We start from the raw sequence: 13,794 nt of genomic DNA on the forward strand, positions 1-13,794 counted from the left end.
GCGGACGCAGTTTCGCCCGCCGGCGCTGGGTGGAACCTTGCGCGGAGGCCGTGAAGAACAGCGACGACGTCTTTTTCCTCGCACCAACGCGCTCCTGCAAATTCAGCACGGGAGTCATGCAACTGTCGAAATATTGAGATTTATATTTATCTTTGCAAAATGAACAATATCCGCCAAATACAAGCGCTCAACAAGCGCGAGCTCGAAAACGCAGTGTATGTCCCATGTCCTTCCGTCCACCAGCTACCAATCTCAACTCTCAACTAACCCTCAAATAACCAGACCCCCCGCAGCATCCTGGCACGCCGACTACCGCGACACCGCCTACATTTATATCGGTGGCCTGCCCTTCGATCTCTCCGAAGGAGACGTGGTGACCATCTGTTCGCAATTCGGAGAACCAGTGCACGTGAACCTCGTCCGCGACAAAGAAACAGGGAAGAGTCGAGGTTTTGCATTCCTGAAATATGAAGACCAGCGCAGTACAGACCTTGCTGTTGATAACCTAGGCGGAGCGACGGTTCTGGGACGGGTAATCCGCGTGGACCATGTGCGGTACAAGCGACGCGATGATGAGGAAGAAGGGGATAATGTTGCAAGGCTGATGGGTGATGAAGTTCCTAGTGATGCGGGAGATCGGAAGAAGAGGAGGGGAAGTGAAGAAGAGGAATCTCGGAGACGACCACTGCTCAAGGAAGAGAAGGAGTTGGCTGCGTTGATTCAGAATCATGATGACGAGGATCCAATGAAGGAATTTCTGATTGAAGAGAAGAAGGAGGAGGTCACACAGGCGCTGGAGAGAATGGGAACCAGTGAAAAGAAGTCCTCCCGGCGACGAGATGATAGCAGGAAACGATCGAGTCGGCATCAGCGTCATCACCGCCGCAGGCGTGACGAGGATCGAGTGCGCTCTCGCTCGCGCTCAAAGGACAGGAGGCGTCGCGCTGAACGTTCTCGATCTGGAGAAAGGAGGTCTTATAGGGACAAGAGGGATAGATCTGACAGAGATCAGTCACCTAGGAGGTCACGGTCGCCTGGATCACGACAACACCGGGATAGACACGACCGTCGCCATTGAGTATTCAGGTTTGGCATCATAAATTATGCTATCTATATGCTATCTTAATCTGGTCTGGTTGCGATTGATCACAAAGGAGAAGCCGACAACTCCTTCGCCAAGATCGAAAAGAAACTCGCGAGCCCATGAAAGGGCTCGACTCAGTACACCAGCATGTTCAGGGCGTGGCAGTCAGTAATAAAATGCGTCGATAGTTTCTGCACAAACGCATCTTTCTTGACGTTGTCTGCAGCGAAATAACGGAACAGCGGGGGAGAAATAAACTCTCGAACCTCTTACAAGAGGAAAATCATACCACAACTAGGGGGAGGGGCAAGCTTAGATAGGACCTGGAATTTTATCAATCCCAATCTTCCCGAATGGCTTTAACCACCTAAATATCTCTTCCAACCTTCTCTTATACAATATCGTTTCCCGTCATCTCCTTCACGAATGATGAATCTTTCCCATCGTCCATCACGGCCTGCGCCAATAATCAAGATTGTTTGGTCGTCGGACCAGCCTATGACACCTTTTTGAGGTCGCACAAACGAGGTCCCAAGAGGTGGAATGTAACTCAGCGTTCCTTCGTCACCAATTTCAAAGTGTGCACTTGCAAATGAGTATACGTCTGAGAATACTCTGGGAAGCAGGGGTATTTTGCCGAGGATACCCCATTTCTGACTGGTCCCTTCTTCAGACTGCGACGAGGGCGACTGGCTACGGTATAATGGGTTGCGTGGATTAGGAAGATCGAAGACATGAAGTGTTGACTTGTCCGATGTAACGGCTAGCATGTTGTTGGAAGGAGAGATGGCCAGTGAGAAGATCACTGCGTGGTCCACTCCTCGTCGTAATTCGGCCATCTTGGTGCAGTTGCTTGTAGAGAATACTCGGATCAACGTACCCTGGGAATGCCATAACATTAAACCGACCGATCCCATGTAAAAGTATGCCGGGTTGTCATATCTACTTACCGCTTCACTTGCTGTTGCCAGCACTTCGCCGTCCGGACTCAACGCCATAGCTCGCAGGGGTGTACTGTGTGCCGGAATAATACTGACATTTCCTGTCTCGATTTCCACCAGTTGGACTTGCCCCGGAGACCGACCCGGGAAGGCAAGCAACTTCTGCCCCAGACAAGCCAGCCCCATTGGATTATCTGATGTCTCAAAAACCGAAAGCTTGCTCGGAGGGTTGGAGAAGGCGAAGATATGGATGCTGTTGAGTAATGCGACGACAATGCGTGACTTTGATAGACGCACGCCTAGGACCGAGGTGCGGAATTCGAGGTTAATGACCCCTTTCTGCTTTACGTCGTCCCAGATAACCAGCTGGGGTAGACATGAGTATTTCTCCGTTACCGAAAATATAGTAAACGAAAGCGCACCTTATTCTGAGGAAATTTGGGCTGCTTCCCTCCTCCGACAATGGCAAGGAAGTTATACTGGCCCATCATTTCCACTACCCCAATACCAGCGTTGAAATCTATAGCCGCATGGTTTAAGCCCGGATCAGACCACGAGAGTCTCGTAAAAGCACAGTAGCATACCTCTTGACACCTTGAGTTCGCATGGATCGGCAGTGAAGACTATTTGTCGATCAGGGTATCTCAGTATCAATTGCTTTGCATGTACGAGGTGCCGAGAACGGCAATAGCGAAGACTTACCACAGAAACCCGTATCCAAGCCAACAGAGAAGCAGCTGTTATCATTATTGAAGGCAGTCGAGAGTGAAACGGGTCCCACGGATTCATCAATAACCTGCCGGGTATTCATCTTGATAACGACTAGAAGCTACCCCAGGGCTTCGGTCAAGTCAATGACGGGGTATCGGTGCGTGAAAACAAGTGCAAACAGTACGAGTGCAGAGGCTTATGTTGGATGAAATCTCTCTTCATCGAACTACTTATGCTTGTAGAATCCAGGACATGGACAACCACCAAGGAGAAAGCGATATGATGGATGTCCGCTCCGGAACTCCGCCTTAACTCCGGGGCAAGAGGAGCTAGTCCATATTTGGTTAGACGGGGATCCATTTACATTGTCTTTATGCCTTAAGGCCGATGTGCACTGATACTCTCCGCAATGCATGGAGCTTTATTACCCCAATGATGAGCTATCCAAGAATCTTCAATGCATTTATTTTTATCTTAAATCTCTCATGCCTATGTAGGCCATGCTAACGCAGTCGTATAATGCCCATGCCAACCCATTTACACTGCTCCATCATGGTGGCTGACTGATCGTATCCAAGTAGACCCAAGTATCTGTCATAACATCATATGTGAGATCCAATCAATACGCCTCAGCAGACAGAAATGATCATCCCTTCTTCCTTCTAGCCGCTCTGCCTTGGATGGCAAGCCATCCATACTCTGCTTCTCTTTCTCTTTTCCTCTCACATTCCTCTATATCACCGGAAAATCCATCCTCCCGTCCTTGAGTTGATTCTTGGGCCTGTTTCCGCATCCTACTCCAAATATCCGGATCCAGAAGTGGCTGCGGGGCTTTGGAGAAGTCGCATTCGACAATCACCGGGCGACTTCTTTCTTGCTGGTCTTCTTGAACATTATCGTTCTCTGAGAAGGCAGGTTCTCGGATCTGGATATCGGCCGGTTTGGAGCTGGGATTCAGACGGACGGACGATTGGGAAGACTTCGGAGGCAGGAGAGGACGTTTGGCGGGAATAATGCGGGCTCTGGCGGTAGATGACATGTAGCCTGATATGTAACAAGGCATTCAGTAAGCATCAGGCTATTCAGCATGGCGAGTGATTATTGAACGCCCTCACTTGGCCGAGAGCGGACCATATTGAGGAAGAAAAATAATGTCCGGCGAGAGTTCTGGATACAATTCACTACGGCGGCCCGCAACGACCCACTTGGAAGAGGAACCCCTGAGTACAAGGATTACCGTACCGTATCGTCATGTATTATTGGGGTACAATGGTCGATGGCAGCATACAGAGTATGGAGTACAAAAACAGAATATAGTGCACCCATAATGATGAATTTTCATATAGACATTGAGATAAAGAGGAAATATACAAAAGCATTGATCTCTTCTACACCTGTGCTCCAAGCGCTGTGGGTAGCTGTGGTAGAGCTTCTGATTACCATATGATACGTGCCATTGTATGGCAAAATTACAGGCCTGGTCCTTTCCATCTGGAGAAAAGCAGCGACATCTCTCATTGGTCGGAGGGAAAGGGGGAAACAGCCTGGGAAATCACCCCTAATCGGACCTCAACCACCACCTGCACCATCGCTCTGTCTTCCTCTTTCTTTCTTTCTCTCCTTCTCTCTGTATTCCCTTTTCTTTGACTTTGATTATATACGCAGCTTCAGTCTCAGGGGAGCTCTCTCTCTCTCCTTCTCTCTGTTGCCGTTCTTTCTTTCCTTCCCCTTCGCTCACCTCGACGTCTTCCCCCCTCTCACCCCCCCTCTTTCGCTTCCGCTCTTCGTCCAACCGGAAGAGGCTCAATTTCTCAATTCCACCCTTATCCATTGATTTCCCGTTGTTAAACCTCCTCGTCTATCAGAGCCCACCATGTCGTCGGCCTTGAACGCGGTATGTCTTGTTCTTTGTTTTAGTTGTGGTGTTTGACTGAGCTATGGGCAATTGCGGCTTTTTGTTCAATGCTTCCGTACTCTCGAACACGTCGCAGCTGATGAGCTTTTTGTTATGTTTTGAACTCGTTCTGATTTCAGATAAAGCTTCGTCGCAAGAAGAATGTCAAGAAGGGAATCCAGTTCTGTCTGATGGTCTGCGGTGCCAGCGGAACAGGTATGTCATGCCCGCGCTATTCCCATATCTGCCAAATGGCATGCTACTGACAATCTACTTTTTCTACTTTGCTCTAGGACGCACCACTTTCGTCAACACACTCTGTGGACAGCAAGTGCTGGAATCGAAAGATGCCGACGATGCTGCCAACGCCCATATCGAGGAAGGAGTCCGCATCAAGCCCGTCACAGTTGGTAAGATTTGCGTTTCCACACGTCCTTTGTCACCATGGTGCTAATTGGGAGACCAAGAACTCGAATTGGATGATGAGGGCACCCGAATCTCTCTTACCATTGTTGATACCCCGGGATTCGGTGACCAGATTGACAACGAAGCAAGGCATGTGGATCCACGGCTTACCCCAAACCATGACTTGACAACAGGACTGACCTTTTTATTAGCTTTGGTGAGATTGTCGGATACCTCGAACGCCAATACGACGACATCCTGGCCGAAGAATCGCGGATTAAGCGTAACCCCCGCTTCCGGGACAACCGTGTGCACGTCCTCTTGTACTTCATCACACCAACTGGCCATGGTCTCCGTGAACTCGATATCGAGCTGATGAAGCGCCTTTCGCCCCGTGTTAACGTCATTCCTGTCATCGGAAAGGCCGATTCTCTCACTCCCGCTGAATTGGCTGAGTCCAAGAAACTGATTATGGAAGACATCGAACATTACCGTATTCCTGTCTACAACTTCCCTTACGATATCGAGGAGGATGACGAGGACACCGTGGAGGAGAACGCGGAATTGCGTGGATTGATGCCGTTCGCTATCGTCGGTTCGGAAGACTTTGTGGAGATCGACAACCGGAAAGTGCGCGCCAGGCAGTACCCTTGGGGTGTTGTCGAAGTTGAGAACCCACGGCACTCGGATTTCTTGGCTATTCGAAGTGCCTTGCTCCACAGTCACCTCGCCGACCTCAAGGAGATCACCCACGACTTCCTCTACGAAAACTACCGTACGGAGAAGCTCAGCAAGAGCGTTGATGGCACTACTCCGTACGTTGACCCCCTTCCATTCCTTGTGTCATTTCTCTTCGTATTGAAAACTAACGATGTCTATAACAGTAGTAGAACCCAAGATTCTTCGATGAACCCCGAGGACCTCGCATCTCAATCTGTGCGCCTTAAGGAAGAACAGCTCCGGCGTGAGGAGGAGAAGCTCCGCGACATTGAACTTAAGGTGCAGCGCGAGATCGCTGAGAAGCGACAGGAGCTCCTGGCTCGTGAGAGCCAACTCCGGGAGATCGAGGCTCGCATGGCACGCGAATCAAGCCAAGGTCAGGCCGACGGTGCCAGTGGAGAGGCTTAAACCAGACCCTATCGAACCAACTGGCGTTTGTTCTGAAATGAGACACGGCTTCGCGGGTTTTAACATCATCTTGTGCCAACGTAATGGAAATCTGGGGCACAAAGGTAGTAATTACTCTATGGGGATAATATTGACCGTTTATTCACGTTAATAGCTTTTTTTTTTTTTTTTTTTCTTACCTTTATTGAAGAGGGGGAAACCAAATGCAGCACTCGTTCGGTCCCTTGACCTCGACTCCTGTAGGAGGATTGAGCAGGTCATAACGATGTGGATGTTGCACCAGTTCTTACTCTCGATTCCTTCCTTGGTCGTTCTTCTTTTCCTTCGCGTGGAGATTCGTTTCTTGTTTTTACAGCGCCCGTGTTGCCATGCTTGGGGTCAGATAACATCCTTTTAATTGTTGACAACCGGAAGCAGTTATTTTCTGCATAAATCTCTCATTCGGTTTTCTTTTTCCTTTTTCCCCTTTTCTGTTTTGTGTTTTGTTCTGTCATGGCACCTGTTCCAATTGAAGCAGCGCAGCAAGATTCCCTCTTCATCTATCTTTTGTGTCTCTATTATTATCCTATGTCTTCCTAGTTGATAGTAGTATTCAATGAAGAAAAGTCCCATCTACATCTATTTTCAAATCGCCATAGACCAAAAAGCAGTATCTATGTTTACATATCAACGTCGTCAAGACAGAGCCTGGATTAGACAGATGGCAGTAACCATGCCGAAATGAGAAAAGGACAAGAAAATAAAAACAAGCATTATACGAGCCAACAATATAGAGGAAATCAGATGTAAAACAAAAAAGCAAAAAGATATAAGAACAAGAATAAACATGTGGTATTTTCGCTTCATTGTACACAGAAGAAGTGGGCAAATGAATCAAGATAACCCAGTACAGATCGAAGAAATGGAGGTATTAAAAAGAGATGTGTGACAGGTCAAGAAATAAAAAAGGAAGAGGTAGAAAAGAAGATAGAGGGGAAAAGTAAAATGTAGTCCCAGAAAATGACAAGACTCACTCTCCCTAAGTGCAATGGTGAAAAAGGGTTGTTTGGTGTATGTATGGAAACACAAATTGGGGGAAGATGACGATAACCTTCCATATTCATGGCGAGTGACCGACCTAGTTCTGTGGTGCCTTGCTCCAGAAATCCAAACTGGCGACCACGTCCTCCCCGGTTTCGTCTTCGTAGGCGTAGAGAATCTGAGAGCAAGTTAGCAATGCGTGTGTTTTTTTCCGCCATGGGAGTTCCGAAACTCACCTCTCTCGTTGAGGAATGCAACATGCGAATGTTTTTGCCCGTCATTATGTGGATCAGTTCACTCGTCTCGATGTGTCTGATCTCAATGAAGTTGGGCTCAAAAGCAAGGATGTAGGGATAAGAAAGCGCGAATGCGTTGGGATTACCCTCCCAAGAAATCCTCCAGTCAGGTCTAGCGCGCCAGCCATTGCGATTGACAAAGAATGAGAAGTCGCTGTAGTTTAGAAGGAACTCTCCGTTCATTCGTTCGATGTGGATCGGCTTCACGTTCTCTTTCTTTGCAACAAAATCAAGCGAAGTATCGGCTTGATCGAGCAGGGATTGGGTCTCGGTGGTTTCGAGACTGACGACTTCGAAGCCACGAGCACAGCCAACACACAGCGTCGAGCGCAGGAAATGTATCGAGGACGATTCAGCTGGGATGTAATATTCCTGATGGACACATTGTATTAGTGATATCATTAAAAATAGAAAAAGACGAAGAATATACGAACCTTGAACGGCTTGAGTGTGTCCTGTCCACTCTGGAACATCTTACTAACAGCGGACTTCTTCTTTCCTTTGGCGAGATTGTCCATCGGCTCATAGACCTTGATGGTTGTCGACAGAGCAGAAGTCTTAACAGAGCATACTAGATGGCGACCAAGACCTATGCCGGCTTTGAAGAAGTTGGCATGGCCCTGGATTTTCTTGGGCCTCTTGGACAAGGTGTTTTGACCTTCCACCACTTCAAGAGTCTCCAGCGGGAAAGACGAGAGTGTCTTGTTTGCCAAAACCAGAAGAAGCTGATATTCCTCCAGGGTATCGATCTGAGTAACCTGACTGACATCTAGCACCTTCCTTGGTTTTGCGGACTTGTCCTTTGGCCAACGATCTGAAAGGTAAATGCCACTGTCTGTACCGTAGACCAATTTCCGACCACCGTCTGAAAAAGCAGAAATGTAAGCTTCCGTACAACAAGAAAAGAAAGACAACTCACCGACTGGAACAAGACAATTCACTCGGTTGACAGATGTAAAGAAGTGCTCACACAGCACAGTCTTGTTGTAGAAGTTACTGTTTCGCTCTCTGAGCTTCCGTTGTTGTTCTTCCACCATCTCGATGAATTTCCTTCTTTGAGTTGGCGACGTAGCATACAGTGTCTGCTCATAGCCACCCTTACCAAGGTGCCTAAACGTGATAGGAAGCCCGTCTTTCGTTGACGGAGGATTGACAGCAGCCTTGTTGGAAAGCAGACTGGACGAGGGGCGTTTCGAGATTCCAACCCTTGGAATCACTTCATCCATTTGCGCGATCACCAAGAGCTCCAGAGGAATAGGTTTCCTGTAGACTCGATACTCTTCGCGCTTATTGACCACCTTGATCCTGACTAGCAACACCGCGTGGTCAAAGAGATACGCAGTAACCTCCGAGCTATCGGTTGGTGTCTTCTTGAACGCCATCTTCGTGAGCATCTGGCGATTCTCCTCTGTGAGCTTCAAATCGACATAGTCACCAGGATTGAACTTCAAGGATGAGTCGAGCTGCACGAGGTTGAAATGATTCTCTGCTCTTCCACTCTCGGTATTGACACGGGACAAGAAATCCTTGATAATTTTGATAGCTTGGGGAATATCTTGCTTGTCCTGGTTATCATCGCGTGTGCTCTTTAAAACCGATTCGAGGAGCAGTGGATACCGTGCTAGACGGGTGGTGGGCTTAGTCAAGTAACCATTCAGCTCCAATTTGCGAGACTCCTTGAGACGTTCCGTTTCCTCCACAAATCGTGCAAAGGCCGGATTTGACGCCTTCTCTTTCTCAAATTCGTATTTTCCGTAAAGTTGGTTGGAACCATACTTGATGAAAGGTTCAAAGTTCGGCACATGTTGAAGGAAAACGTCGCCGACAGTATGCACAATATGGCTTTCTTTTTGCCGCATATTTAGAGCCTCACACAGAGCACTATTGACCTTAAGGACTTCCAAGCAGTTTCCAAACACTGTACGGATAAATTTCTCTCGTCGATGCTCTGGAATTGGAGAAAGATTGGCGTTGCCCGCAGAACGCAATGGCCGCATCCAGAAGTCTCGCAAGTATTCCAAGTCCTTGACAAAGTCACGTTCCGTGTACATGAGTTCGAAAATAATCTCTTGGCGCTTCTTCTGTTTATCGTCGATAGAGTCCGACACCTCTTTCGGAACCATGTTGATCCACAGTTTCTGGTCGTCGTTGTCATCATCACCATGCAAGCTGCCCTTGGAGGCAGATGTGCGCAATCCTGGCTGAGGTTTGATATTCAATCGGGCCTGCTGCTCCAATCTTCGGGGGCATGCTATCGAGTAGCATAAGGTTTCGCGCGTGCACGTTGGTGAATAGCACTCGGTCAAAAGAGTGAAAACTCCGTTCACATCGGAACTAGGGGCTTCCTCTCCCATGGTTTCTTTGAATTGATAAAGCTCGCCAGTAGTATCCCGGAGACGATGGTCGTACGTCACATCATGGAAGAACTTCTGCGCATCGAGTGCTCGACCCAGCAAAAGAGCCAAGTTCCGATCATTTGTCTTGACGATGTAACCAATCATATCCACTGCCTCGGCACCGCTAAAGGCATTCTGATAGGACAATCCGTTCTTCTGCCGTTCACCAAGCGCGATCTTCTCCCGAAAGATATCCGCGACCCGGGAGAGAAGGGCCGGGTAGACCAAGGGTACTTTGCTACGACGTGAAGTACTTGTGGCATGGGTAATTGTTGAGCCGTTGTGTTTGGGCTGCGACTGGCTTTGTATGCTCATCGTCCGATCGGGGACAACAGTCGACGCCACTGACATGGTGGTGGAGGCCATAGACATGGAGCGGGAGTTCGTCGAGGCGTCGCTTGGTGTTCGGGATTTGATATTTGTGTTGTACTGTGCATTGACCTGCTCTGGTTCTTGCTTCATCGGGGGAGGAGGAGCTGGTCCGGACGGATTCCTTCTGGTCGGAATCACACGTCCAGTACTCGTAGTGAGTGACTGATCCCTATCGGCCGTATACGAGGTCATCGACATAGCGCGTTCATTTCCATGTCTTTCTGGAACAACCCGGCCTTGCGCAGTCATCGGAGCGGCAGGGTGGTAAGGTTGTTGGCGAAAAGCGGTGGCAGAAGTATGATTAAAGCTACTGGGAGGCGGTCCATAAACTGGGGGCCCACCCATCCTTGCCATCGAGCGTGACCGGTAAGAGTCAGAATTCATGGCCGGGGGAGGCATCGGCCGACCGGGCACCTTCATATCCTGGTATTGGGAACCTGGAGTCGGCCTCGAATCCAAACGTTGAGGCTGTGGATAGGCAAATCGTCCTGGGTACGGCCGGGGAAGATTCTGCGGTGAAGGTTGCGCAGCGTTTCCGGGGTATGCTTGGTAGTACCCATTGGAGGAAGCTGGCGGATAGCCATTCTGCATCTGGCGTGTAGGTTGCGGCGGGGCCCTTTGCATCTGGGGATGTGGCACATGAGATGACATGGTGTGAGCTCGATCTTGAGAAAATTGGGGGGTTTGCGAAGTCATAGTCTGCGAACGTCCCGGTGGCGGTGCTCCACCAAAGATTTCTGAAAATGCAGCATCTCGCTGGAAGTTAGAGGGATGGCCGTAGGGCCGGTAGTTCCGGCCCTGTTGTCCCCCTAAATCCGCCATAGCTTATGATAGTCCTTTCTTTGCTTTCCCTTTTTAGGGTTCAAAAAATCACAAGACAAACCAACGACAGAATTCAATCAGCGAACCAATACGAAGCAAAGGAAAGGGTATCGGAACTGGTCGTAGAGAGCGTGCAAGAGCGTCGCGGGAGTCGTTCAAAATCGTGGAGGAAGGAGAGCGAAGAGAAAAAAAATTGAAGAATAACGATGCTCCACAAACTTTGACGTATAGACCAGCCAAAAGATAATAAGGAATTCTTGATACAAGAAAAGAAATGCAAGAGAAAATGAGAAGAGAAAAAAGAAGAAGAGAAAGAGGGACAAAAATCTCTTTTTCAGTATCTCATGCCTCAAATGAATCCGAACTCTGAGAAGGCCAAATTCCTAGCCTGACAATCGGACGCTGAAATCGCGTACGCGATATTATTTTAAACGACCGAAGTGCGCTAGGAGCCTTTGAGCGCAATCGCAAACCGGGCTCCTATCAGTTCATAACCTCACCATCCTCCACGGGGGGCAATTCGGATCCGGGGGCGGGCGGAGAAAACTGTCCAGCAGGGAGCCGGAGCGAAGTTGAGAAAACCAAGAGACTCTTTTCAGATAAGAGGAAGATAGCGGCAGAGGAGAAAGTAGTATTAAACTGAGTTGAGTATTGCGGGGGGGAGTTGAGAGGGGAAGGGAGAAATATGGGAGAACTGAGCAGGAGGGAGACTTGAGGAGTAAGTAATAAACGACGGACGGAAGACGGGGGTGTCGACAGGTCGTTAGTCGTCTAGAAACGGGCGTTGCCTTGGCGTAGAGATGGCACTGAAGATGCAGAGTATCGTGGTAGTGATGGTATGGAGATGTCGATGGGAGGTTGAGGAGGTGATGATAGGAGTAAGAACTGTTGGTGGTGGAGGACCGGCACGGGGGTTTGTTGGGTGTCAGGCCGGATAGTCTTCGCTACGGTGGCCCGGACGGAGCAACTTGGTCTTCTGCATCAGACACTCTACGTACCAGCTCCGACTCCCTTCGACGTCTCTACTACACTGGGCTATTATTTCGCTTTCTGTTTCTTCTTTCTCTGGATTGCTTTATACGTGCTTGGGCTTTTCTATTTGCAGTTTCTTCTTTCTTTTGCCCCCTTTCTAACCGCCCCTGTTTGAAATCGGCACCATGTCAACCAGCGAGTACACCCCAAAGTTCGCGCCTTTCTTCTCCTTTGTAAGTGACCTTAAGCGCGTTCGTTTCACGATACCTACTTGTGAATGTTGGTCTAATAGCTACGTTAGGCGGGAATTGCATCTGCAGTGAGTATTCCGTAACGTGCGTACCGGGTGACGACTGTTTCGCTGACCATCGCTCGAAGATGATTTTCGGGTGTATGTTTTCTCACTAGAAACTCAATATCACGATTAGCAGGATGGTAAAATGACTTACACGGTATACAGCAATGGGAGCAGCATATGGGACAGCTAAGGCCGGTATTGGTATTTCGGGCGTTGGGACGTTCAGACCGGATCTGATTATGAAGGCATGAGCCTATCCACAATGTCGATCAAATACGGCTGTACTGGTGTGCTGACTGGAGACAGTCTCTGATTCCCGTCGTCATGTCCGGTATTATCGCAGTTTACGGCCTCGTCATCGCGGTTCTCATCGCAGGAGATATGTCCCCACCGATAGGAACAACACCACCCACCAGCTTGTATACGTACGTTTTGCCATACGAATATGTCTCAGGGGCTAGGGATAATAATAACAGGATATACAGATCATTCATGCACCTCGCATCGGGACTGTCGGTTGGTCTTGCGGGTGTGGCCGCAGGATATACCATTGGAATTGTCGGAGACGCGGTAAGCAGCTGTGTATATAACGCGCATCTTATGCATGTTTCTAACGAATATCTCAGGGTGTTCGCGCGTATATGCAACAATCCCGGGTTTACGTTGGAATGATTCTTATCTTGATTTTTGGCGAAGTTCTAGGTCTCTACGGGTATGTATCATGGATAACGAAAGCTAGTTCGTATGCTGACGGAGAACAGTTTGATTGTCGGTCTGATTTTGAACTCGAAGAGCAAGCCTTAAATTGCACCTACCATATCAAATGATCGGTTGCTCTCATTCATCATTCTGTCTTGTTCTATTGTTCGATTATCGTGAAAATGGACCATGTATCATGTACTTGTCGGCCGGATATTGACATTCTCCGGTCTCGTACTATATTAAGCTTCCAGACCCTGGTACTGGTAATGGTCATCATCATAAAGACAGGGATCCGGTCTACTAGCTCGGGTGCCAACGGAGGATCGGATGAGTTCCATCAAGCATTGTTTTGACGCAAGATAATGTACCTTTGCCACCGGCTTGTCATGGCTCTTTTTCATGCGACATGAGGATTACTTTGTCTGGACCTTTTGCGATGCAGTTGTATATTTATACCATGGTAACACCCGAACGATTCAGATGATAACAATAATTCGCAGTATCGCATACTCGTTTTCAGACGACATGATGATACTAGAGGTGCTTTGTACCATAAAAGCAATAAATGTAAGATGAGGGAAAAGTCGGGTAGATCTCGTAGTGACTATCCTTACTACTAAGTATATACCGAGGACAGCTGCTGCCCCTGCCCCACTGGGGGTAGTAGTAATGTCATCATTCCCCTGTATTATCGCCGGCCAGCTCTGATGGCGGAGCAGGTCCTCATTTATCCCCCCCCCCCCCCCCCCCCCC

The 13,794-nt window shown here is 48.7% G+C and overlaps 6 protein-coding genes across 6 annotated transcripts; 3 read left to right on the top strand and 3 right to left on the bottom strand.

The window, feature by feature from the left end:
- Window positions 1–159: 159 nt before the first annotated feature.
- Window positions 160–1,078, top strand: EURHEDRAFT_448549 (uncharacterized protein; the record flags this gene model as incomplete). The annotated part of the gene is made up of 2 exons (XM_040783748.1): window positions 160–215; window positions 283–1,078. 2 exons carry the CDS (start codon window positions 160–162, stop codon window positions 1,076–1,078), a joined length of 852 nt encoding a protein of 283 aa, XP_040642043.1.
- A 365-nt stretch (window positions 1,079–1,443) lies between these two features.
- On the bottom strand, window positions 1,444–2,836 carry EURHEDRAFT_399655 (phosphatidylinositol-3,5-bisphosphate binding protein HSV2; the record flags this gene model as incomplete). Its single annotated transcript, XM_040779945.1, has 4 exons — window positions 1,444–2,391; window positions 2,448–2,545; window positions 2,610–2,648; window positions 2,728–2,836. 4 exons carry the CDS (start codon window positions 2,834–2,836, stop codon window positions 1,444–1,446), a joined length of 1,194 nt encoding a protein of 397 aa, XP_040642044.1.
- Window positions 2,837–3,170: 334 nt separating this feature from the next.
- EURHEDRAFT_408689 (uncharacterized protein) lies at window positions 3,171–3,886 on the bottom strand. Its single transcript, XM_040780889.1, has one exon. It carries the CDS (start codon window positions 3,797–3,799, stop codon window positions 3,383–3,385), a length of 417 nt encoding a protein of 138 aa, XP_040642045.1. The 5' UTR covers window positions 3,800–3,886; the 3' UTR covers window positions 3,171–3,382.
- Window positions 3,887–4,497: 611 nt separating this feature from the next.
- Window positions 4,498–6,337, top strand: aspA (putative septin AspA). The gene is made up of 6 exons (XM_040780890.1): window positions 4,498–4,630; window positions 4,777–4,846; window positions 4,924–5,040; window positions 5,098–5,185; window positions 5,248–5,850; window positions 5,920–6,337. Exons 1-6 carry the CDS (start codon window positions 4,610–4,612, stop codon window positions 6,161–6,163), a joined length of 1,143 nt encoding a protein of 380 aa, XP_040642046.1. The 5' UTR covers window positions 4,498–4,609; the 3' UTR covers window positions 6,164–6,337.
- Window positions 6,338–7,280: 943 nt separating this feature from the next.
- On the bottom strand, window positions 7,281–11,069 carry rom2 (putative Rho guanyl nucleotide exchange factor (Rom2); the record flags this gene model as incomplete). Its single annotated transcript, XM_040779946.1, has 4 exons — window positions 7,281–7,361; window positions 7,420–7,851; window positions 7,914–8,344; window positions 8,399–11,069. 4 exons carry the CDS (start codon window positions 11,067–11,069, stop codon window positions 7,281–7,283), a joined length of 3,615 nt encoding a protein of 1,204 aa, XP_040642047.1.
- Window positions 11,070–12,226: 1,157 nt separating this feature from the next.
- On the top strand, window positions 12,227–13,143 carry EURHEDRAFT_512620 (V-type proton ATPase proteolipid subunit; the record flags this gene model as incomplete). The annotated part of the gene is made up of 6 exons (XM_040786082.1): window positions 12,227–12,274; window positions 12,343–12,364; window positions 12,502–12,584; window positions 12,646–12,909; window positions 12,966–13,051; window positions 13,101–13,143. 6 exons carry the CDS (start codon window positions 12,227–12,229, stop codon window positions 13,141–13,143), a joined length of 546 nt encoding a protein of 181 aa, XP_040642048.1.
- Between the last annotated feature and the right edge of the window lie 651 nt (window positions 13,144–13,794).

This window comes from Aspergillus ruber (assembly GCF_000600275.1).
Source record: "Aspergillus ruber CBS 135680 unplaced genomic scaffold scaffold00003, whole genome shotgun sequence".
Lineage (NCBI taxonomy): Eukaryota > Fungi > Ascomycota > Eurotiomycetes > Eurotiales > Aspergillaceae > Aspergillus > Aspergillus ruber.

What these genes read in the sequence shown, in the direction of transcription:
- aspA (XM_040780890.1), top strand. Translation starts at nt 4,610, where the DNA reads ATGTCGTCGGCCTTGAACGCG. An exon ending in CATCAAGCCCGTCACAGTTG is followed by an intron (nt 5,041 to 5,097) that starts GTAAGATTTGCG and finishes TGGGAGACCAAG; the next exon opens with AACTCGAATTGGATGATGAG. An exon ending in CAGATTGACAACGAAGCAAG is followed by an intron (nt 5,186 to 5,247) that starts GCATGTGGATCC and finishes CCTTTTTATTAG; the next exon opens with CTTTGGTGAGATTGTCGGAT.
- EURHEDRAFT_408689 (XM_040780889.1), bottom strand. Translation starts at nt 3,799, where the DNA reads ATGCCTTGTTACATATCAGGCTACATGTCATCTACCGCCAGAGCCCGC.